The sequence below is a fragment of the Pygocentrus nattereri genome, chromosome 2, assembly GCF_015220715.1.
Source record: "Pygocentrus nattereri isolate fPygNat1 chromosome 2, fPygNat1.pri, whole genome shotgun sequence".
Taxonomy (NCBI): Eukaryota; Metazoa; Chordata; class Actinopteri; order Characiformes; family Serrasalmidae; genus Pygocentrus; species Pygocentrus nattereri.
Genome location: NC_051212.1, coordinates 46,281,660 through 46,305,268, shown reverse-complemented (window position 1 = coordinate 46,305,268; position 23,609 = coordinate 46,281,660). Strand labels below are relative to the sequence as shown.

Here is a 23,609-nt window from a genome sequence, read left to right as displayed (position 1 = left end):
GTCATGTAGGAACAGGCAAGATATTTGAAAAAAGTTTGGTTCTTTATTTGTTTTAAGTCTTTGAGGAAATGGCAGTACGCAAACAACTGGACTAAGACACAAGTTATTTGTATATATTCTAAAAACAAAACAAAAAAACTGATTTACAAATTACAGAAATGACAGTTACACTCACCATCTAGTTTATGAGAAATGCCTACCTTTAACCAGTGGTTTCATCAGTTTCTGACCGTGGGCCCGCTGTTGACCAGATAGTATTCGGGTGGTGAATCATTCTCAACACAGCAGTTCACTGCTAGGTGAAAGTAAAGGGGCATTCTCACATATAAGTCGAGTTTAATGTGTGTCATGTTGTGTATTAGGCTGTAGTAAAGCACTGTATCCCTCATTAAATTGACAGAATTCACAATTTTATATCAATTATCATGTTTACATTCATCACTGTTTTCTCACTACAATATCCAGCATACATTGCGCAAATGCATCATACAAACATCGGGAATCCCTGTGGCGCCAATCCTGACTGCTAGCCTAGCCACTGATTAACAGGCTAATAAATACAACCACTCTTACCTCAGTTGTCAAGCAAAATAGCAATTTTTCTCTTTATTCAGCACAAAATGGACACCAGAGGCAATATGTTTTGCTAATTGTTTTAGCCAGAGAAAGGAAGCCAAACTGAATTGTTATCTAGCAAACCAGCTTGCTAACTTTGGCTTTAGCTATCTTGCTAACTACAGCATACTGTTCTCCTCATCTGACAAGTCATTTCTGTTGTTGGAGTAATCCGTTTTCTCCCTTCTAACGATGATTTGAAAACAGTTACTACAGTAACATTCAAATATTCAGATTCTATGCAGTAACTACACAAAAAACAGCCAACCCCGAGAAATCCACCACTTTCCATATATTCGATTTTGGAGTTCCTCCCACCTTCAAGATAACATGAGAAGAGGGTTAGCCTAGTCCAGAGATCGGCAACATGCAACTCTTTTACTGCCGTTAAGGTGGAACGGGAAAATTGGAACAAGAAGCTGGAGACAAGCGACTTCAGCCTCGTAAAAACTCGAACGTTGAGAGACATTTTACAGGAAACTATTCTACTTTTGAGGAAAAGTTTGCTGCCGGAGATGCGAGAAAAGCAACTATAGCTGAGCTAAAGTTTAAAGCAGAGCAAAGTAAATCTGTGTTTTTTTGTTTAGATTTTTTAGCCAATGCTAGGGCACTAGCACATACTGCGACATATTTACAGCCAATATGGTAAAACGTTACTTAAATAAATGAGCATAAAATGTTGTGGCTCTGAAGGTGGACTGATGTTTTTTTGAATGGACAAAATGGTCCTTAACACTGGGTTGCCAACCCATGGCCTAGTCTTTAGTGAGTACAGCACAACACGAGACACATGTAAAAATGGTTGTCTGCCTTTAAGTGTGTTCCTCCACCCAAATATATCCAGCCAAGAGCAGCTCTGTAGTCAGCAAATGTGCACTGATTTTGGGCCGAAGGATGGCTAACACAAACTGTGCATGGCAACAGACGGGCTACACTCTCATTAACAGGGTAGGTGTTTCTAATAAAGCGACCAGTAAATTTACATCAGTTTAGAAAAAAACATTCAAATACAGAACACCAATGCAGATTGAAACAGTGTCACAACGAGTCGCCATAAAGTCACAAAAATGGTTATTTTTTCACCCAGACTGTGTTTGGGAAGATACACTGACAACAAATACAGCAGATACTGTAACTACTGCAGCGACACATCAGAACTGATCACCAAGACTTATCACTGAATGACATTTACGTGATCTAAACACTATTAATGGTTGACATATCACTGACTAGTTGCAGTGTAAATACATAACAGATTACATTATTTGTTATATCATAGTGAAAAGGAAAAACATGAACAAAGACTAAGCTTAGGCCAAGTTGTATTTACAGTTGAGTGTGACCCTCAGATAATTAAAGCCATTTTGTTTACAGGAGTGTTTACATGGTGTAAGCATGTTTATTCTTAAAGTAGCTGCATTTTGGAGGCTCAGTAGCTCTTTTTTCATGGAAATGTTTACAGTGATAGAGCACCATAGCACAACTCCAGCCCATGCTTTTTAGTAGAAAGAAAATTACCAGACCACTGGGACTGCAAAAAGATTTCAAATAAATCTTATGCAAAAAGTTAGTTTAGACATGCCACCCCAGACTATTGCTACATACCAATTTTTTAACCATGGACCTGAAGAAGATTCAACACTAGCTCGTTGTGCTAGGGATTGGAAATGGCCAGGTCAGGTTCTTGCACCGTTTTGGATGCTGCTGCTATACCTATGCCAAAACGTTTGTAGAATAAATATGCAACTTTCATTGTATAACATAGCCTGTTGACTCTTGCTTTTCAAAAAGGGCATCTGATTTGTGTTAATTAAAGCTACAATATGTAAGATTTGGGGATTTGGAGACCTCTATGGTGGCAATGTGTAATTGCATGTAATTGTGATTTGAGTGTTCAGAGAGAAAACTCAAATACTCGGATAAAACTTCCAAGATAATTACCTACTATAGTCATCGTATCTTCATCAGTATAATGTTAATTATGCATATGAGACCTAAACATCAAGCCGTACCTTCTTTCTGAGACCGTTCCAGTGACGTTAATGTATAAAGACGTATGATGTGGTCTGAAAAAGTCCCACAAAATCCAAGCAGTCTGCTCTAACTTTTAAATGATTATTTACAAGGTAACTCGCAGCAGTGCATGGACACTATATTTCAGCATTTCAGCAATTTTAATAAATCTGACATATTGCAAGTATGCTATTTCATTTAAGAATTTTAAATGTTGGTTTGGTTAAAGAGCAAATAATGTTATTTATACAGAAGAATTTGGCCAATATAAAGTACTGGAAAAGTGTTAGTGTGTTTCATTTGTTCATTTAGTTCAATGCTCACTGAGTACAGTAAGAGCTTTAGGTAAATAAATCAATTAATAAAGATGTACTTAAAAACAGCCGAAAAAATCATCCAATTCAGCTGTAGAGAAATCGGGATTGTCGAAAAATAAATGTAAGTTAACTTAACACATTTCAGATTAAACCATCTTAGCTGGGCACAGATGGCAATCTATCTGGTCAAATAGGTTCATTTTTTACTGAATAGGGTTCATCCCGTGTGATAAGGAAAACGCAGCTAGCCGGTGGAACTAGAAATGGCTAAATAAAATAAAAAAAAAAACATTATATGCCATGTTCATTACTAGTTTAACCTATAAAATTTGACATTCACTTTTTCAGGTCTCAGACAGACTCATCATTACACAAACTAACAGAAGAGCCAGTAAACAAGCAAGTGAAAAGGTTACATACACAGGTTATATGTTACTTCAATGCATGATTCCATTCCATTTCTACACGCAGCCAAGGTTCACACTTTTCTTCATGCTTTAGGCTGTTTCAGTTTTCCTCTAACAAAGTTATATTAGTCCCTTTTCCTTTATTACTAGTAATACGATCTGGAGAAGAGCTCTGTTTTGGATTTACATGGCTGATACTGTGACGTGCTTGATACTGGTTCAAGAAACTGACTGATGCTCTAGTTGCTGGAGGTGTTGAAGAAGTGATGGGCAGATTTTGTGAAGACACAGGCTGATGTCTTTCAGAGACCCTTGATCTTGCAGGGGCATGAGGAGTAACTCCATGATGCTTCATGTGTCCCTGTAGATTATAAAAGGAGAGGTTTTTTTGCAATATATCACCGTAAAGTTTCATTCACATTCAGTACATACATATACCCATATGTATCTATATAATATTTATTTCTCATAATTGTTTGCTTTTTATAGTCCTAATGGATAAAATTATGCCATCTAAGTATCTAGACTCACTGTCCCATTTAATCTGGTCCATTAACCATATAGAATTTTTTGTAGGTCTACACTGCTGTGCTGAGAATGGTCTACCACCCAAATAATACCTGTTCATTGGTGATACTGTGGAGGTCCAAAGAGAGAAACAATCTGCGATTGCAGAGCTATAAAGTGTCCCTATATGGTAAGTGGACCTGATTGAACGGACAATGAGTCTAGGTCCATGGTAAGTTGTACCTGTTAAAGTGGCCAGTCAGCATATGTAGTGCTGATACGAGCTCACCACACTATCACTCAAATATAGACCCTCACACTTAACAGAGACAAGTGGAAATATTATTTGTACATTATGTATGGAGTTTTATTTAGGTCCCTCACCTTCAGGCCACTGCGACTTGCATACTCTTTGCCACATTCAGAGCAACAGTAGGTTTTTTTGTCTGGACGAGACAGAAGGAGAGAAGGAGCCAAAGAGGTAGATACCACTGGTTCTGGTTGCTCTTTTTCAGCACCTGCAGTATCTTTAAGACCAATCCCATCAACTGTTAAATTAGTATGAGCATCCTTCCTTGCCTCCAATGGTTGGATACGATTTGAATCTGCTGCACTCATTTCTGGTCCTTCACTTGTCTTTTCGACTGTATATGCCACTGTTGTTGCATTGTTGTCCTCAGAAACTGTCCCTGAGGCAGTCCGTGTTGTGTCTTGTGGAATATCACCTTCTTTGTTTGGGTCTGGGTTAAATGACTTGGGTTCACAGGCAATATCCTGGTCAGACTCTGACAGGGATCCTGGGTGAGTAGAATGGTTTTCAGGGCTCATTGCCACCAAAGAGGACGGTGTGGTTATTAGAGGGTGAGAAAATGCTAACGAGTTGTGGGTGGGCATACTCAGCAAATTCTCCAGGTTTGAATTTGATTCACATGAAGTGATGTCCAGATGAGTTTCTCTGTCACGGACTGCATGGTCAACTTGGCCTATTTGTGCCACACAAGGGGTAATGGTTTTATCCTCTGTAGTAGAAGTTTTAATGGGATGTTCAAGCAAATGTTCATTATTAGGAGGAGATCCCACTTTGACTGAACATGGAAGAGCTAGTGGAGAGGTAGGGGTACCAGATACGGCTAGAGGGGACACACTAGTACAGAGGACAGGAGGATCAGCACTGTCTGCTGTGGTTGATTGAAGAGTGTGGTTTGGAGACTGTTTGGAGTTTAAGTCAGAGGGTGGATTCATTTCTGAACTGAATTTGTTTTTGGTACTTCCTGAGGAAGAAGTAAGGAGAGTAAGGGATTCTGGAGCACTCAAAGAAGAGCTACACTCCGGGGAATTATCAGTACCAGGCGTCATAGCTGAAATAGTACTGGTGTTGTCAGGCACCTGAGTTTTAGATAGCTCTGATGAGGCCTGATGATCTCCAATGCCCTCTGCTGGTAGATGTCCTCCCAGGTGCATCCGAATGTGGTGCTGCAGCACCACAGCATTGGTGAATTTTCTCTGACACAAAGGGCAGGAATTCTGTGTGCGATTGTTTGGTGGGCGTGCTCTATGTGTAGCCAGATGTGCCCGCAAGCTGCCCTTGGTTGAGAACGAGCGACCACACAACTTGCAGGAGAAGGGACGTTCACCTAGGTGAGTGGCCTGATGAAGGCGAAGTGCTCTGGGACAACTAAGCACTCTGAGGCATACACTGCACTGATTTGGGGTTAGTGACCCAGCAGAAGCCATGAAGTGTAGATTAGGCATCACAGTCCCCACAAAATCATTTTCTCCTTTAGCATTCATCCCAAGGGCTGCCATCATCTCCCTGCTGAATGAGGATGGTGGAGTGTTTGTGGTGGAGAATGGAGGTGAAGTTACCACATAAGTAGTGGATGTACTGGCAGTTTTCAGTGCTCCAACCGTACTGTAACTGCTGGAAGAGCTCCCGCTGCAAGATGGAAGCCACTGGCAATATGTTTGTGGCTCTTTTTCTAATTTTTCCACAAGTTTTTGCAGCTTAGAGGTGTCTGAGGTTGGGGTGGATGTAGGCAGAGAAGAAACCGAAGAGGCTGAATCTTTGGGGTAAGGTGCACAAGAGAAAGTAATTTGTTGCTGGCCAGATGATGGGTTGGATACTGTTGAAGCTGAAGATCTCAGGAGCCCAAAAGCAGGATGGTGGTGGGAGGACACAGCTGGGAAGAGGATTTTGGGTAAGTGTCGAGGGAGCAAGTCAGGGACTGGAGGAGTATTCTCATCAAAGCGCTGTTGCTTTGCTCCTTTAAACAGTCCAGTAAATGTTGAGGCTGAGGATGGAGAGGAAAGGAGGGAGGAAGATGACAAGGAAGGGGTGTTTGAGGAAGTAGAAGATATTGAAGTACCAGCTGCTGCAGCAGCAGCAGCAGCAGCAACACAATTGAGCTGCAAGAGGGAGCGAGCGGTGGTCAACAGAGCCAAATCTATGCTGGGAGGCAGGGGCAGAGATGAGGGTGGTGAGCGTTGCAAGGCTGTAGACAGTGCACCCCTTGCTGTAGAAACATCTAGACTTACACTACACAGGTCATCTTCTGCTTTGCGTTTCTGCTGCCTGTCCTGAGTGCTGGTGTTAGCAGAACTAACTAGTTGAGTTTGCGCTGGTCCTCCAGTTGTTCCCCCTGATCCAGACACAAACAGTGAGGGACTCAACAGGGAGAATGACAGCTCTGGGTTTTGCTCACGGTGTCGCAGGAAGTGCACCTTGAGGTTTCCACGTGTAGTGAAGCGGCTAAGACACACAGGGCACTGGTAGGGCCTTTCACCTGTGTGAGAGCGAAGGTGTATCTGCAGGGAGGAGTCACTACTAAACAGCTTTCCACAAAACCGACAAGCATGCTGCAAACGACCTGAAGACAAAGCTACACCACTTCCTTGAGCTGAGTGCTGGGACTCCTCTGAGTCAGCAGTAGTGGGAGGAGCACCAGATGTTATGGTATTAGAGGACTTATCATATGAGTAGTGGGTAGGTAAGCCAAAAGAGAGGCTAAGTGGATAGCTTATAGCAGCAGATGATGAAGACGAGACAAAGGAGTGAGTACTTGTAGCATTAGCCTGCTTCTCCTGGGTTGCTGTTTCATCGTGCAGAGGCTTATGTGGATGCGGGTCATTTGACAGGGACTGGGAAGGTTTGGAGGGTTTAGTTGAAGACTGTGAAGGAAGCAGGGTGGAGAAGCATGCCAACAGAGGGGTCACAGAGGTGGGGGAAGGTGTTTGATCAAGTCGAGAAGTTCTTGACGTGCGATCCGAACCTTCCAAACAGAATGGCAGTGGAGACAGAATGAGTGGAGATGAATCAAGGTTACAAGATGCTTCTCCCAGCCTTAATACCTGCCGGCAGATCTCTTCAGTCATCTGCATCTGGTGGATCTGCCTTTGCTGCAAAATACGAAGCTCCTCCAGGATTACGGCAATGTTGACAGGTGCACTGACCAGAGCTGCTGGAATTGTACTTGGGCACAGGGAAGTTGTCATTGGGCTAGTGGGGGCCTCAGGCAGTGAGCTAAGGCTACTTATGTGTTGTGAAGCACAGAAGGAAGCAGCAGAGCGGGACGACGAAGGCAAGGTTGTACTCGTGGCAGGCACAGCTAACTTTGGAGAAGCCATGAGAGACTGTGGAGTACCAAACCACTAATTCACAGAATGGATTGAAAGGGAGGGTTGTGGAATAACTGGTGACTGAGTACTGAGATTCTGTGAGTGATACAGTCATAGGCTGACAGGGAATGCAGTGGGCATGTAAAGGTAGGGGAGACCTTCTATAGGTGGGCTTGGAGTGAAGGGAGGTTGAAAACTTTGGATTGTTGAAGATTAGGCAGAAGAGGAAAAGTTCTTTGTAAGAGCAGACGTGAAGAACCTCACTGCCAACTTCTATGAAATCAAAAAGAGATCTTTTTATGCAATGTATGGCATCACTCATTAGGCTGTCACAGTACCAACAAATAACTACATAAAAAAGTTTTACAGATAGCATCCAATGAATAGCAATAAGAAACATCATTAATCTCTGTGCTTTATGTGGAGACTCATTAGTTGTCTAAACAGGTGTCAAATTTGCAAGACCAGTTACTGACAGATTAAAAGGGATTTATCAGCAGACAGCTAGGTTCTGAATGCATCATGAAAAACCTTTTTGATTCCCAGTGGTTCTGTGGGTTCTCTTCACTCTGTAGAACAACAACAGCATGGCAAGAATATCTGAAGCATTTTGGAAGCTGTAATACACCTGGCATTCCTGTCTGTGACCAGACACTGTCCTGTGGTTAGGCCACAGCACATGAGTCTTTAGGCTTGTGTAAATGATAATTTAAGCTGAGCTCTGGTACTGCAATTTGACAGAAATGTGATTTTCAATACCATCTTTTGAAATCCATTCCAACCATTCAATGTGATAAATCATGCTCAAAGAACAGTCGCACATTTTTGCCTTGTATTTACACAATCACATAAGTATTGAATAATTCCTGCCATTTCAGTAGTTCTATCTAAAGTTCTAACCAATATAGCAGAGTTGTATAGCCTGAAACACAAATGATTACGCCTCCAGCCTGCCGGATGAATTTTGTGCTCGCAGAGTATTTGTCAGAATTATTAGTCTGAGTGATATAAAAATGTGTAATTAAGATACATGCCATTCTAATTGTCCAGAGGGTGGTGATGTTTTCATTTCATTCCTGAAGCCAGAAAAACCTTGGGATTTGTTCATGTGGAAGCTGAATTTCAAAAGTATTAACCATCAGTTAAACTAAACTCATTACAGATTAATGAATTTGAAACACCCGTTTTAATTTTAGCGTGACTGAACCATTTCCGTTTTCAAAAAAAGAGGGTACTGGGGGAAGACTGTAGAATATAATAGTCAACATGTAAAGATCTTATGTAAAAGACAACCTGTCCTCAGCATCTAATGGCAACTAACTGTGGTCTGGCTGTCAGTCTGTTTTGTAGGTGATCAGTTTGCTCATTCCGAATATAACTTTTGGAGGAATAACCATGAAATAAACACAGTGATGAGAAGGTATTGACATGTTAATGTAATAGTAATAGCCAAGTAATATCCTGGCTTAGATGGTTGCACAACACAGGAAGAAAGTGACTTTCATATTTGTCAAAAAAATGATAAGAAACTTTGTTGTAATTTTGATGCTAAAACTGATAAAACGAAGTACAGGGTGGGCCATTTATATGGATACACCCAAATAAAATGGGAGTGGTTGGTGATATTAACATCCTGTTTGTGGCACATTAGTTTATGGGAGGGGGAAAACTTTTCAAGATGGGTGGTGACCATGGCGGCCATTTTGAAGTCAGCCATTTTGGATCCAACTTTAGTTTTTTCAATGGGAAGAGGGTCGTGTGACACATCAACCTTATGGAGAATTTCACAAGAAAAACAACGGTGTGGTTGGTTTTAACGTAACTTTATTCTTTCATGAGTTATTTACAAGTTTCTGACCACTTATAAAATGTGTTCAAAGTGCTGCCCATTGTGTTGGATTGTCAATGCAGCCCTCTTCTCCCACTCTTCACACACTGATAGCAACACCGCAGAAGAAACGCCAGCACAGGCTTCCAGTATCCGTAGGTTCAGGTGCTGCACATCTCGTATCTTCACAGCATAGACAATTGCCTTCAGATGACCCCAAAGATAAAAGTCTAAGGGGGTCAGATCGGGAGACCTTGGGGGCCATTCAACTGTCCCACGACGACCAATCCACTTTGGAAACTGGCACGTTCCCTGAGTTTTTCCAGCAAGATGGTGCACCACCACATTATGGGTGTCAGGTCCGAGCATTCCTAGATGAACAGTTTCCTGGAAAGTGGATTGGTCGTCGTGGAAGCCTGTGCTAGCATTTCTTCTGCGGTGTTGCTATCAGTGTGTGAAGAGTAGGAGAAGAGGGCTGCGTTGACAATCCAACTCAGTGGGCAGCACTTTGAACACATTTTATAAGTGGTCAGAAACTTGTAAATAACTCATGGAAGAATAAAGTTACGTTAAAACCAAGCACACCATTGTTTTTCTTGTGAAATTCCCAATAAGGTTGATGTGTCACATGATGACCCTCTTCCCATTGAAAAAACTAAAATTAGATCCAAAATGGCTGACTTCAAAATGGCCACCATGGTCACCACCCATCTTGAAAAGTTTTCCCCCTCCGATATACTAATGTGCCACAAACAGGAAGTTAATATCACCAACCTTTCCCATTTTATTTGGGTGTATCCATATAAATGGCCCACCCTGTATACAAGAAACAATAATTTAATATCTGCTTTTTTTCTCCTTTTCTTTTTTGAACATTTTTATAGCAGTTGTGTACCTTAACACCACAAACACCATATGATTTTTACAATAAAGTCACAATGGTTTTTACGTTTACCTCTGATCTTGTCAAATAAAAGCAGTATGTCATTACAGCAGTAGCCTCCATACACTGCTAGTACAGCGCAGGACCGACTCTGCAACTACTAGGCCAACAAGATCTTGATTTTATTACTGTTAAGTGGCGTCGAGTTGGTTCAAATTCATGGATTTTCCAGACTCATCAGTCTCCTGTTTGAGTTTTTATGGCATCAAATCCAATTAAAAATTTGCAGGCAAGCAAAACTGCTCTCACGCAAGGAAAACTACGTCATGATTGGAGTATCATGATTACTGAACGTTCACAATGATAGAATTCAGTAATTGCAGGCAGTGTTATGGCTAACGTCATTGTACTGGCGGACTATGAAGGTCATCTTCTTGAGTGAAAGTCCTGTTCCCGTTTTTTTAACAAGCAGCAAAAGCCCTGACGACCACTGGCTGTGTTTACATGCAAAGATTTTTGCCAATCCAATTGAATACATTCTGATTACAGATAAAGACATTAGTGTTTATATGCTCGCTCTATTCAACAACCTGACGGAAAATCTTCATTTACATGCTCACTATAAGTAATCCAATCCAAACTGACGCGCATGGAGTAAATGTTACCATGACAGGGAACATCATGTGAGGTCCAGTCCGAGTGAGATGAGTTTTCAGTTGGCGTACTTGTGTTTTTAATTGCTTTAAAAATGATGTCAGACTCAGAAAAATGTACCTGACATATACTTATTAAAGAAGGCCGAGAGGAAGACGTTGCGTTCTGAGACACATAAGCTGGATGCCCGTCCCACCGCCATCTTTAAAAGTGCTTTAAAAGCACATGTACTTATGTGTTCCCATAGGGAATGTAATCGGATACAGGCCTTTACATGGTTATTATTCTTCTATTTAACAGATTATTTCCAGGGTTACCCACCTCGTTCAATCGGATAGAAATTGTATTTCGAATGGCCTCAATTGGACTACACTATTTCAACTGAAGTGTACACATGAACAAATTCTATTCCGATTGAGCTATTAGTCGGATTATGGATTATTAGGCTGCATGCAAAGACAGCTACTGACAGCCAGACAATACACAACACAGTTCCAGAAATCAGTAGTAACCAATCATATGTTGGGACCTGCCCACAGCTGTCAAAAATAAAGTCTTGTGTAGGAAGAAGCTTAATAGTGAGCAGAAAGAACATTCAAATGTCAGGCTAATGTTCCTCACGGATGGTTTACCTCGTGTGAATACTCACTTTCAAATTTTTAGCTGGATTTGACGTCATAGTCTTTAATGCCTTATTCATGTCTCTAATTGTGCTCATCCATCTTGTTGCTGGTTGTCTTCCTCCTCTTTTAGCTTCCACCAAGCGTAATTGTCTTTACTTGATTCAATTAATTAAGTCTTCTCATCAGTTTGGTTATTTGAGCTTTGAGTGTGAGGTGAGGCCTGACTTGGTTGAGTATTCATATGTCTGTTTTCTTTGCCATCCAAGGCACTCTCAAAATTCTTTGCCAACACCAAAATTCACAAGTATCAATATTTTTCCTGTCCTGCTTTTTTACTGTCCAGCTCTCACATCCATAAACTACCACTGACAAAACCACAGCCTGCACAATTCTGATTTTTGTTTGTAGAGACAACTAAATTCTTCACTCAAACACTCAAATGAAAAAAACTAAAGGCTGTGTTTGTAAAATAATGCTGCAGTTTGGAAGGGCTAGCATTTTGACGAACATCAGGCTCATGTCCACTTCAGTCCCTGTGCATCAAAGCAATGATTACAAAGCAAGCCATCAGATGGAGGGCTAAAAACGCTTCAGAAACAATGTGAATTGAGCGTACAGGTTGTAAAGGGGTTGGTTTAAAAGAGAAGAAGGTAACTGAAGTGCAAATTCATTGTCTCCATGGGGCTTTGTGGTCGTGCAGTGAGGCATAAAAAGGGACTTGTAGGAATGTGCATACACTGTCCCTTAAAGTTTAGAGGCTCTGTACTTACAGGAAGCTCTTGCCATGCACAAGAAGTTGGTGTTAAGAATATTGAGTATTAGATCACTTGGTTTGTTCTCTATTGCTTGCTCTAAATCATCCAAACACCACCTCATCATGCCCTACTGAGGAATGTGGCCCCAATGCTAATGAGCTCAAATCTTTTAGGCAGTTAGAGCAAGTTTACGCACAAAGAATAACAACTAGGTAAGGATGATCGGTGTTGAGAGACTTAATAGTCTCTATAAAACTACATTCCCCGATTGTTGTGCTGGGTGTGCATATGTATGGCTATTTGTCTAAGTGTGTACTGGGAAGCTGGAAAGATGGGTGAAAGGGTTTAAGGATTCTGTGGCAGGGTTCATTGTCCTTGGTCATGTGTTGCTGTGGCAACAGGGTTGGCTCTTAACTGTGCAGGGAGCATTGTAAGCCAGAGGAGGGATGGGATTTCAGATCAGAAGGAAGAAGGGGATAAAGAGACTGAAGGAGAAAGGAGACAGAGAGGAACACAGACCTGGGCCAAATGTAGAAACGTAATGAAGATTCCTCTTTCATTGAAAACATTTTCTTGAGTTTATTGGCTAGTTTATTCACAGCAGATTCAGCTAGCTTGGTTAAGTTAAAGCTTTAAACAAAGATTTATGTTTTAAACAAAGTCATTCAGAGTGGTTTGAAATGCTGTTCTAGAGAAATGTACAGAGTCTGATTTGTACCCAGTGGTGGTGATAGGAACCAGATGTTTAATGCTGTTAGTGCCTTTAAAAGCCCCCTTGCATAAAGTTATTTATTACATGGCATGGTTACCTGATTCTTCAGACATGATAGATTTATCATAAATTGAATTATCATAAATAAAATACATTGTTGGAGAAGTACATTCAGGGCTTTGTAAGGAAAACTAGTACCAGATAGTACCAAAGAAAAAAAAATCTGATTTACCACTATTTTGCCATCAAAAACATTACATATAAAAAACCCAGATATGTTTAGGTTCAGTAGTGGGATTACATACTAAACAGATTTCAGAAACCTCTGGTTTCTATCACCACCTCTGTAAAGAAATCTCGGCAAGTCAGTTTGTTGCTCTACATTGAAGATTTTCACATGAAACCATTATGAATTACTTATTTTAGTTGAGGTGAACACAGGCCATGTCTTTATAGACTTCACTTTGTGTACAGGGCTACAGTTACAATCCTCAAACTGTTACAAAGTTGGAAGCATATAAGTGTTTAAAATGTCTTTGTATGCTGTAGCATTAACATTACCCTTCCCAGGAACTAAGGGGCCCAAACCCTGAAAAGCAGCCCCAGACTATTATCCCTCCTCCACCAAACTTTACTGTTGGCACTATGCAGTCCAGTGGACTGCCAAATACTAAAGCATGATTCATCACTCCTGAAAACACATTTCCACTGCTCCACAGTGCAGTGGTAGTGTGCTTTACACCACTCAAGCCGACACTTGGCATTTTGCATGGTGACCTTAGGCTTGTGTGCAGCTGCTCAGTAATGAAAACCCATTTTATAAAGCTCCCAACATACAGTTCATGAGCTAATGTTGCTTCCAGAGGCAGTTTGGAACTCTGCAGTGTGTGACACAACAGAAAATAGCCAAATTTTAAATGTTACAAGCTTCAGCACTTGGCGGCCCCGCTCTGTGAGTTTGCTTGGTCTACTACACTGTGGCTCAGCTGCTGTTCCTCCTATTTCACAAAAATAGTGCTTATAGTTGATGCGGGCAGATCTAGCAGGACAAATTTCACAAACCTACTTGTGGCAAAGTTGCCATCTTATGACCATTCCACATTTAAAGTCACTGAGCTCTAGAGTATGACCCAGTAAGACTGCATGGTTATGTGCTTGATTTTATGCAAATGTTAGCAACGACTCTGTCTGTAACACCTGAATTCAATAAGTAAGAGAGTCCACATACTTTTGGCCTTATAGTGTGTTTTGGCCTTTAGACAAGTCAAAGCTTGTCAATCCCTGATTAATGTAGTTTTCTGAGCAGATTTTTGAATGATAATAAATCCATGCATAGCCTGTAGCTCAGTGTTTCATAATCCTGTTGAAGGCAACCCACAAGCCAGTTTATGTTCCCCTGACTCAACAGACCTTATCCAGCTGATTATATGACAGGCTCAATAATCTGTTGATGAACTGCATTAGGTGCGTTAAGTCAAAGAAAAATGTAATCTGTGCAGTGCTGTAGGCAGTCAGGATTAAAAAAACACTGATGTAGTTACTTTATTATAACATTCCAGATGACAGGAACATGTCTACCACTGTGTTCCATCTTCTTAATAATCACTTAATAATCGTTTGGGGACTGAAGACACCAACTGATCCAGTTCTGAAAGCAGATTTTTGCCTCTCTTTTGTTATACAAGTCTTTAGCTGCACAAATGTACAGGGTCTTCGTTGCCGTATTTTGCACTTCATAATGCTCTACAGATTTTTTGTAGGAGACAGGCAGATCAGTCTAACACCTGCACTCTCTGAATAACCATGCTGTCGTAACAGGTGCAGAATGTTTCTTGACATCTTCATACACTAATAAATAGTGATGTCCCTGAAGAAGACGATATCTAAAAGACAGCATATGTTGCTACAAATGTGTACATATTTTTCAGCAATAGAGGTACTTTTAAACCCCCTATACTATGTCAGACATTGGCTTTTGGACTTTACATTGGTAACAATCTGGATGATCCTTTACCTCTTTGGCCCAGAGAACACAAGTCCATTATTTCTATAAATAATTTGAAAAGGTGACTCATCAGACTAAAATAGACAATTCTACTTCTTTAGATGAACTAGCGCCCAGAGAAGACGGCAGTGTTTCTGAATGTTGTTGATGTCTTCCACTGTATATGGTACAGTCTTAACCTGCATTTGTGTATGCAGCGATGAACGGTGTTTATTGACAACGCTTTGTCAAAGTATTCTCAAGCCCATGTGGTGATATACACCGATCAAGCATAACATTATGACATTATATCTTTGTTTCTACACTCATTGTCCATTTTATCAGCTTCACTTACTATACAGGTGCACTTTGTAGTTCTACAGTTACAGATTGTTTCTCTGCATACTTTGTTAGCCCCCTTTAACCCTGTTCTTCAGTGGTCAGGACCCCCATGGACTCTCGCATCATTCTCAGCACTGCAGTAACACTGATGCGGTGGTGGTGTGTTAGTGTGTGTTGTGCTGGTCTGAGTGGATCAGACACAGCAGTGCTGCTGGAGTTTTTAAACACCTCCATGTCACTGCAGGACTGACAATAGTGCACCAACCAAAAATATCCAGCCAACACCGTCCTGTGGGCTGCATGCTGTGACCAGTGATGAAGGACTCGAGGATGACCAACACAAACTGTGCAGCAGCAGATGAGCTGTTGTGTCTGACTTTACATCTACAAGGTGGATTGACAAGGTAGGAGGGTCTAATAGAGTGGACAGTGAGTTGATACAGTGTTTAAAAAGGCTTCTTACATACTACATTCATTAACTACAAGGACTTTAAAGGAAACTGGTGGAGCTATTCTTAGGGTTTAGAAATCTCCTGGCCATTTACAGGGGTATTTCGCATTTAATTAATTTAAACAGTCATTCAACACGAGCATTTGTCCATGCGGACAGAACACAGAGATATGTTCCATGCCATGTTCCATGCCATCTGTGAAAAATGCAAGCCATAGGCTGTATAATGCACATTTATGGTTCTTTGAGACTGAACTTGGATCATGATAATATCATTTACTGCACTAATTCTAAATTACATTATATTACATTATTGTCCAAACACATTATGGAAAAGCTCTCCAAACTAAGGCACTCCTTAAATCAATTTTATTTATTGTATTGACATGTCCTAGCTAGACTGTCAAAAATGCCCATGCAGCTCATGCCTTCTTCAGATAAGGTTTGGACACTTTTTTCTCTCGTTTTCCTTTTTTCCCTTGACACCAAAGAGTCCCCAATACAAACAACATTTAGAGCAAAGATTTTTTTCAACATAAGCATGCCTATCTTTATAAAACATGTGGAAAAAAATAACTTAATACAGCATATTACATTTTGATGCAAAATCATAATTTATAGTGATCGTTTTTTTCTCATAACAAGTAATTGGATTTCAGGCAATGTATTATTTTTATTATGATGGATCTGTATTGCAATTTTTTGATGGAAAGAACTTCAGACAGGTAAGTGCATTGTATTAAATACTGTTGCTAGACCTGTACCAAAATGTTTGGCCTGTTAAAGAGCTAATAGTGTTGTTTAGGTAATAAAAAGTACTGGAAACATGATTTCCATTTCATGTTCATTTACCCAACATTTAGAGAGCATTTAAAAAGGCTGTGAAAGATTGGCCGAAAAAAAAGCCAGAGGCCAGTTTGGCTTTCATTTGCCAGCTTTTGTGGAAACCACGGTCTGATCAACATCCTATCAGAGTAAGGTTGCTAATGAATTCTACGGGTTGCAATTTTTGGGCCTTATTTTCTTATCAAGAATAACAAATGAGAAAAATGTACTGTTTTTAGAATGGTTTACTCATTAGTTAACTCATTCTCTATTCACTACTGGCTGAACGATTTCTCGTTGAGCAATTGGACAACACTACAACACGCGTGACACATTATTTCATGCACTGTATCTGTTATCTGTAATTATAAACACAGCTCAAAATCTTAAACTGTATTTAATCTGAAAACATGTACTGTTACAACCCTAATGAACAGCATTCATGTTCATTAGGTGTTAAACAGGACAAAGTTTAATACTATGTTGACTAAAGTTTGTCCATTCCTTCAATTAGAAAAGGCCACACATTATATTATTACATGGTCAAGATGCAGACAAAGTCATTGAGAGTGGTTTGGTGTGAAATGCTTCATTCTAGAAAATCTTACCAAGTCAGAATCTTTCACAGTGGTGGTGATAGGAACCAGACATCTGAAGAGTTTAATGCCTCTAAAAGCTACATCACATGAATTTAGCACATTATATGGTTATGAAGATGGTGTTTGATATCTGAGACGCTCTTCTATGAAAGTTCTTCAGTAAGGTTTTGGCCAAAAACATATATATTTAAAAGTCATTCATGGTGGAGGGGTACATGTACGACATTGTGAGTCAAAACAGGCCCCGAAGAAAATATATTTTTTCAGATTTTCCACTATTCCACCATTATCAACAACCTATTAAAGCATCAAAACAAATGGCTTTGGATAGTAGTGAAATAGCAATGTGTGTGTTGTACAGTCACCCCTGGCTCCTATTACCACCACGGTAAAGACATTTAAGTTGGCACATTTCTCTGCCATGAATAATTTCACATCAAACCACTCTGAATGACTTTTTTTACATCTCAATGACTGAATTATAGAGAAATTTTGAAAAGTCGGTCGAATTCCCCTTTAATAAGGGACGTCATCCTAAAAGATAAACGTTAGATATCTCTGCTATGCTACTCTAGTAGCTCTAGTCCCAATTTCTACGTTCTTTTAAATGTTTATGTGTCAGTTTAGGCAGATACGTACATGAAAAATATCTAATATGCTCTCTGCTCACACACATCTAAACAAACGGTGAAGCCTGGCAGAGTGAAGACAACAGCTAGTTAGTTAGCTTCGTCATTTATCATCTCGGACCTGACGACATTGCCTCATTTAGCAGCAAAAAAAGGCCCAAAAGACACAAATTCCATAATTAAACACCGGTTATAAGAAGAAAACACAATGTAAACAGTCCTATCAGTCAAACTAATGCAGGCCAACCCCTTTATTTCATGATGCATTCGCTAGCTAGCCAGTGTTTTACACGTTGCAGAATTTTGTCTTGCTAGAACTTTAGCATTCGCGAGCTTCTCATTCGAATTTCACGTTCCACCTTAAATGGTGCAGCAGTTCCATTCTGACGCCTGAGGCGCTACTCTGTAACCGCTGCGGCTCTTAAGGTGGAACGGGGAATTCGAATAAGAAGCTGGCGAATAAGAAGCCAATTTCAGCCTCGTCTTCGGCTTACTGTACAGACGACCTGTTGCGTTCCCGCCCACTATAGTTTATGATCATAAAGAGTTATGATTCATATTTTCGTATGACCGCGCAAACCCCGCTAAGCCTGCTCATTCATTGGTTTAGTGCTCGTGGTGTGGATCGGAATCGGACTAGTGAACTACTTACCGGATGACAAGTTATTTCATAGCGGAATATGAAATCATAGGATAGACGAGCGGCCGCGCAGCAGCACGTCAACATCCGCCTCTGAGGCGCTCGGATGCGCAGTCGTGTCTAGCCTAAAGCTGCCTGCCAGACACGCGAACTGTTTTCAGCGTCGTCAATATTACAGCGTTTTCTTCGACTGATTTCGTCTTTGTTTAGCCAAACAACGTACAGCGATTGCGAAAAAAGAAGAAAACCTGTCTTTCTTTCTTCCTGTCTCTCCTTCAGTCTTCAACTCCCGTCGGCGACCAGCTCCCTTTGTACTTGGCGGGTGGGGGGGGTGGGGGGGGGCCTTTCCTTGGTGGGTGCCTTTGTTGACTATTCTACTCTGCAGCATCGGTGGGGGTCTGTCCACGGGTCCCTCTGTCCTCTCATGACAAGTAACAGAGACTGGCGCCTGGGTTTGACCACACGTAGACAAAAGAACTGCTCTCATTCACTTCTGTCACACGCTGTTTGGCAACTGATTTTGATGTGTTTATCCTGTCTGTTAGCTTAAAGGGGAATTCCACCGATTTTTCCAAATTTGCGCATAATTCAGTGGTTGAGATCAGTGTGGTTTGAAGTTAAATGGTTGTAGAGAAAGTTACAGACTAATTTCTGTGCAGTGGTGGTGATGGGAACCCGAGGTTGCAGTGTCTACAACACAGGTATAGCCAATTTATTTACTATCCAAAACCGCCAGTGAAGCTACACGTGTCGTTTGAGTTGTTTTATGTAATGTTCATGCTGGTAAAAACATGTAAAATCTGAAACCAAAAAGTTTTGGGCACTACTTTGCCTAACAACACCCTGTATGTACCCTTCCACCATGAATGGATTAAATTAAATTGATTAACAGCATTTTGTACAGAGCCCTTCTGGTGACATCCTGTATAAATAAAAATAATGTGTGGGCACAATTTAGTAAGGCATGGGAGTGAGATATTTAAGTTGTGGCCATGACTTAGTAAGCCATGGGAATGAGATAATTAAGCTGTGGTTACAACTTAGTAAGGCATGGAAATGAGATAATTAAGTTGTGGCCACGACTCAGTAAGGCATGGGAACCAGATCATAAAGTTGTGGCCATGACTTAGTAGAGAATGGGAGCAAGATATTTAAGTTGTGGCCATGACTTAATAATGCATGGGAACAAGATCAAGATCATGCCTTATTAAGCTGTGATCAAGGCATGATTATCATATTACCATGCCTTACTAAGTCAAGGCCATGCATTAGGATCTTGTTCTCACATGTTAATATGCTGTGGCCATGACTTTGTAAGGTGTGATAATGAGATAAATAAATCAAGGCCTAACTAACTAATGACTTAGTTGTGTGAATGAGATAATAAAGTCGTGGCCGCAACTTAGTAAGGTGTGAGAACGAGATCATGCCTTATTAAACTGTGATCAAGGCTTAATTATCTCATCCCCATGCCTTACTCTCTTGTGGCCACGACTTAAATATTTTGCCGCATGCCTTACTAAGTAAGACCACACATTGTTTTTATTTATATGGGTTGTTACCAGCAGGGCTTCATAGTTTTTTTGCCCAAACTTTATCACAAAACTATCGAAAAACAACATATCAGGCATCAGACGGCATATTCGTAACCTTTTTGTGAGGCAGATTTTAGAGGCATTATGCTTTTCAGACATCTGGTTCCTTTCACCACCACTGTGAACGATTCTGACTCAGTAAGCCTCTCTGAAACGGAGCACTTCCCCCCAAACCACTCTGAATGTTTTTGCTTTTGGCTTAAATGTTATGCATTTATTTGTGTAGAAATCCTGAAAAATTGGTGGCGTTCCCCTTAAAAGGAAACCACAACAAATGGGTACATGAAAGGGCCTACATCCTATATTTTTGCTTCTGTTTAGTTTTTTTCCCCTGACATCCACCTACAATGTATGTGTGCTTCTTACTGTACATTTAAGACGCCTGTTTGTATTGGCTGCCCTGTATTGTGCCTCATTTGAAAAGCAGTCTGGACTTGGGTGATAGTGAGTTCAACCCTGGGGAGCCCTTCCCATCCTGTATGCTTGGAGCAGCTGCCTCTTGTTTTATTCAGAAAACTTAAATGAAAAGTAATAGTTCACCCCTGTGCAACACTTTACTTCATACAAACGACAGCATATTCCAGAGTGTTTTCGAAGTCAAATGCAAATGTGAAGATGCTAATTAAATTGTGCATTTCCCGTGTAACTGTGCATTATTTAACACATAATAATAATCACAAGATGAGTGTTTGCATTTCTGTGCATAATGGCTGGAAAAAAAGTTCATGTGGAAAAGCCTGGTGGTTTTGCCATTTGTTTTCATTGTCTTTATCTCTGTGACATATTAGAATAGAAAAGCAATGCATTTCCTCATTGTTGCACTCCAGCTCTCCCAAAATTAAAATGTTTTTCCAACCGTTTGCAATTGCATTTTCACTTTCAACAGGACTTCCTGTCAATCAAATGTAGTCGATGGGACGTCAGGAGGGACTTTTTAGTTCAGGGCATGTTTAAAGAGGAAATGGTAAAATAGTCTAAACTTTGGTGGTACATGAGCATTAGCAACTCCTGCTACTGCGATTTTAACACCAGGCCGAGGATCGTTCTGTCCGAAGTGATTTTTGTCAGACAAGAGGAGCCTGTGTCTGCGTGAGCACTAATGTTGGTGGCATCATGACCACCATTCATATTCATATTATCATCATATGATAAACATGATCAGTCTGAATAACTTTGTATTGATTTGTAGTGACCCTTCCTTCTAAGGGGGTCAGTGGGCCCAAAGCGAGCCTGCACAATGCCTCCCTCAGCATAAGTCACTGTAATGTTCTCCTGGTGTTCACTGCACATGCTCCTGCCAGCCGCTTTCAGGGTCACTTAAATCAGGGGTGCTCAATCCTGGTCCTGGGGACCTACTACCCTAGAGAGTTCAGATCCAACACACCTGGTTTTAATATTCAGATGGCTCTGAAGGCCTTAATTAGCTGGATCAGGTGTTTTTGATTAGATTTGGAGCTAAACTATGCAGAATGGTAGATCTCTTGGCCTAGAATTAGGCACCATTGTCTTAGACCTTTACCTATTGCCATCTTGATCCAACATCAAGGCTAGCTGGGCGTGCTCAGTCACACAGCATGGTAAGATGTTAATTGCTTAATTATATCATACACTAAACCCGTCTGGAAGCATCTGCACTCATTTATAAAAGTCTTTATCACCTGCATCGTTTATATAGTGGGGATGCCAAGATTGTTCTTTACCATTCAAAACAATATAATAAGTCACTCAGCTTGGCATCAAGCCATCAGAAATGATTTCTGAGGCACAGAGAAGGACAGCCAGTCTGCTGTCTAACACTGGAAACTATAAGGACAATGCGATGGGGTGATAAGTAAGTATGTTGGTACTCCTGGCTTTAAACTCCTTTGGACACTCCTGGCTTTAAACTCTATTAGACAATCTCCAATAATAATTTTTCACACCATTTCACGCATTGATCTGTATCACAAGACTTCATTTCCCAGAACCCTCAGGAAGATCACGTAACGATGCAACTTCCCTCTGACTTTTATAACCCAATGGACTTCATTACCCACAATACTGTGGGGAATCACATGACCTCTGAGGAGATCATGCACTCCTATCAGAGCTCCTGCTCTCCTGAATACTAACTGTTTGCACCTGTGTTTTTAGTCATATGACATAGATAGACTAGTTTTTAAGCCCGGGCTTTGATTTAGCTCTTTGTGAACTATTGCTTCTCCAAGAACATACTAAGCATTTATTTCTGAGTGTTGTTTGCTCTTCATTTTTGACCATTTTGTCTGTTTATTTTTTGTACTATTTGTTTATTTGTTGACCTTTTGTACTGTTGCCTGTGTTTACTGTTCAGTGTTTTAGGACCTTTGCCTGTTTTGTGACTTCATTTTTGCCCCTTTTTTGACTTTGTCTGCTCGGTGATATGATCACCGCTTTGTTTTTGGTTTAACCTTTGGATTTGACCCACGCCTGCCTTTTGACCATGCGTCTGTCTAGCCCTATTAAAACGCCTTTTGACCTTTTAATCCGCGTAGCGTCTGGTTTCTGACAAATCGGCACACGCCAGTCTTTCCAATACTGGTGTTACTGGTTCAGTGTTGTCCTGGTTCATTTCATATCTTTCTAACAGACAGTAATTCATCTCTTTCCAGAACTACAAATCCTCCTCTGTTCCTGTTAATCGTGGTGTCCTGCAGGGCTCGGTTCTTGGACCCATTCTCTTTATCATTATCATCTCTTTATCGTTTCCAATTGGTCAGATAATCTGTTTTCACTGCTACAGTTTTCACTGTCATGTTCTATGATAGCGCCCACTCGAAATCAGTCATACCTCCACTTTTACTGGCAGCTTATATATATGATATAAAGCAAAGGTTGAATGACTGTTTTCCTAAGTTTAACTTTGAGAAGACCTAGGTCATGTTAATTGGTTGCAGATCTGTCATATCTTCATGTCTGTTTAGTTTCAAAATTGACATTGACAGTGTTTAGACTTTTTTTCTAACTGCTCATAAACTTGGTGTCATCTTTAAATCCTTACTTACCTTTACTGATCACATTAGTTCAACAGTCAAAACTGCATTTTTTCATAGATTGCTGAAGTACCCATTCATACCTTTGTCATGTCTTGTTTATTGGTACTGCCAAACCTCTTTTTGGACTGCAACGTGTCCAAAATGCAACTGCACTGCAAAAAAATGGCATCTTGGCAATTGAAATTTCTTAAACCTAGTCCATATATCTAAAATTTGTCTTTTGCATTTGTACTTGTTTTAAGTCATATTGTCAGATAACCTAATCTCACTATATAGGCAGATAATTTTGCTTGTTTTAATAAGTATGGTACGAACTAGCAAAGTTATCTGCAAGCACTTACTACACATGTAGCAGGGCAGAAAATTCACAAATTGACTTTGTGGTTAAGGTGGTAACATAAACCAGTGCCACATTTAAAGTCACTGAGCTCTTCATCCTAATGCCAGTGTTTGTCTATAGACACTGCAAGACTATATGCTTGATTTTATACATCTGTTAGCAATGAGTGTGTCTGAAAAACCTGAACTCAACAAGTAAGTGTCCACATACTTTTGGCTGTGTAGTTATTTTGTATGATGGGGATAAGAATAATTGCCAAAA

The 23,609-nt window shown here is 40.5% G+C and overlaps 1 protein-coding gene across 2 annotated transcripts; it reads right to left on the bottom strand.

The window, feature by feature from the left end:
• Positions 1-23: 23 nt before the first annotated feature.
• Positions 24-18,733, bottom strand: sall2 (spalt-like transcription factor 2). 2 transcript variants are annotated; one of them, XM_017717072.2, is made up of 3 exons: positions 18,412-18,733; positions 4,244-7,747; positions 24-3,713 (listed from the first exon to the last, which is right to left on the bottom strand). In XM_017717072.2, the coding sequence occupies exons 2-3, from the start codon at positions 7,481-7,483 to the stop codon at positions 3,453-3,455; spliced, it is 3,501 nt and encodes a 1,166-aa protein (XP_017572561.1). In that variant the 5' UTR covers positions 7,484-7,747; positions 18,412-18,733; the 3' UTR covers positions 24-3,452. The 2 variants fall into 2 exon arrangements, with proteins under 2 accessions (XP_017572561.1, XP_037401730.1); XM_037545833.1 differs by having other exon boundaries at positions 4,244-7,744.
• Between the last annotated feature and the right edge of the window lie 4,876 nt (positions 18,734-23,609).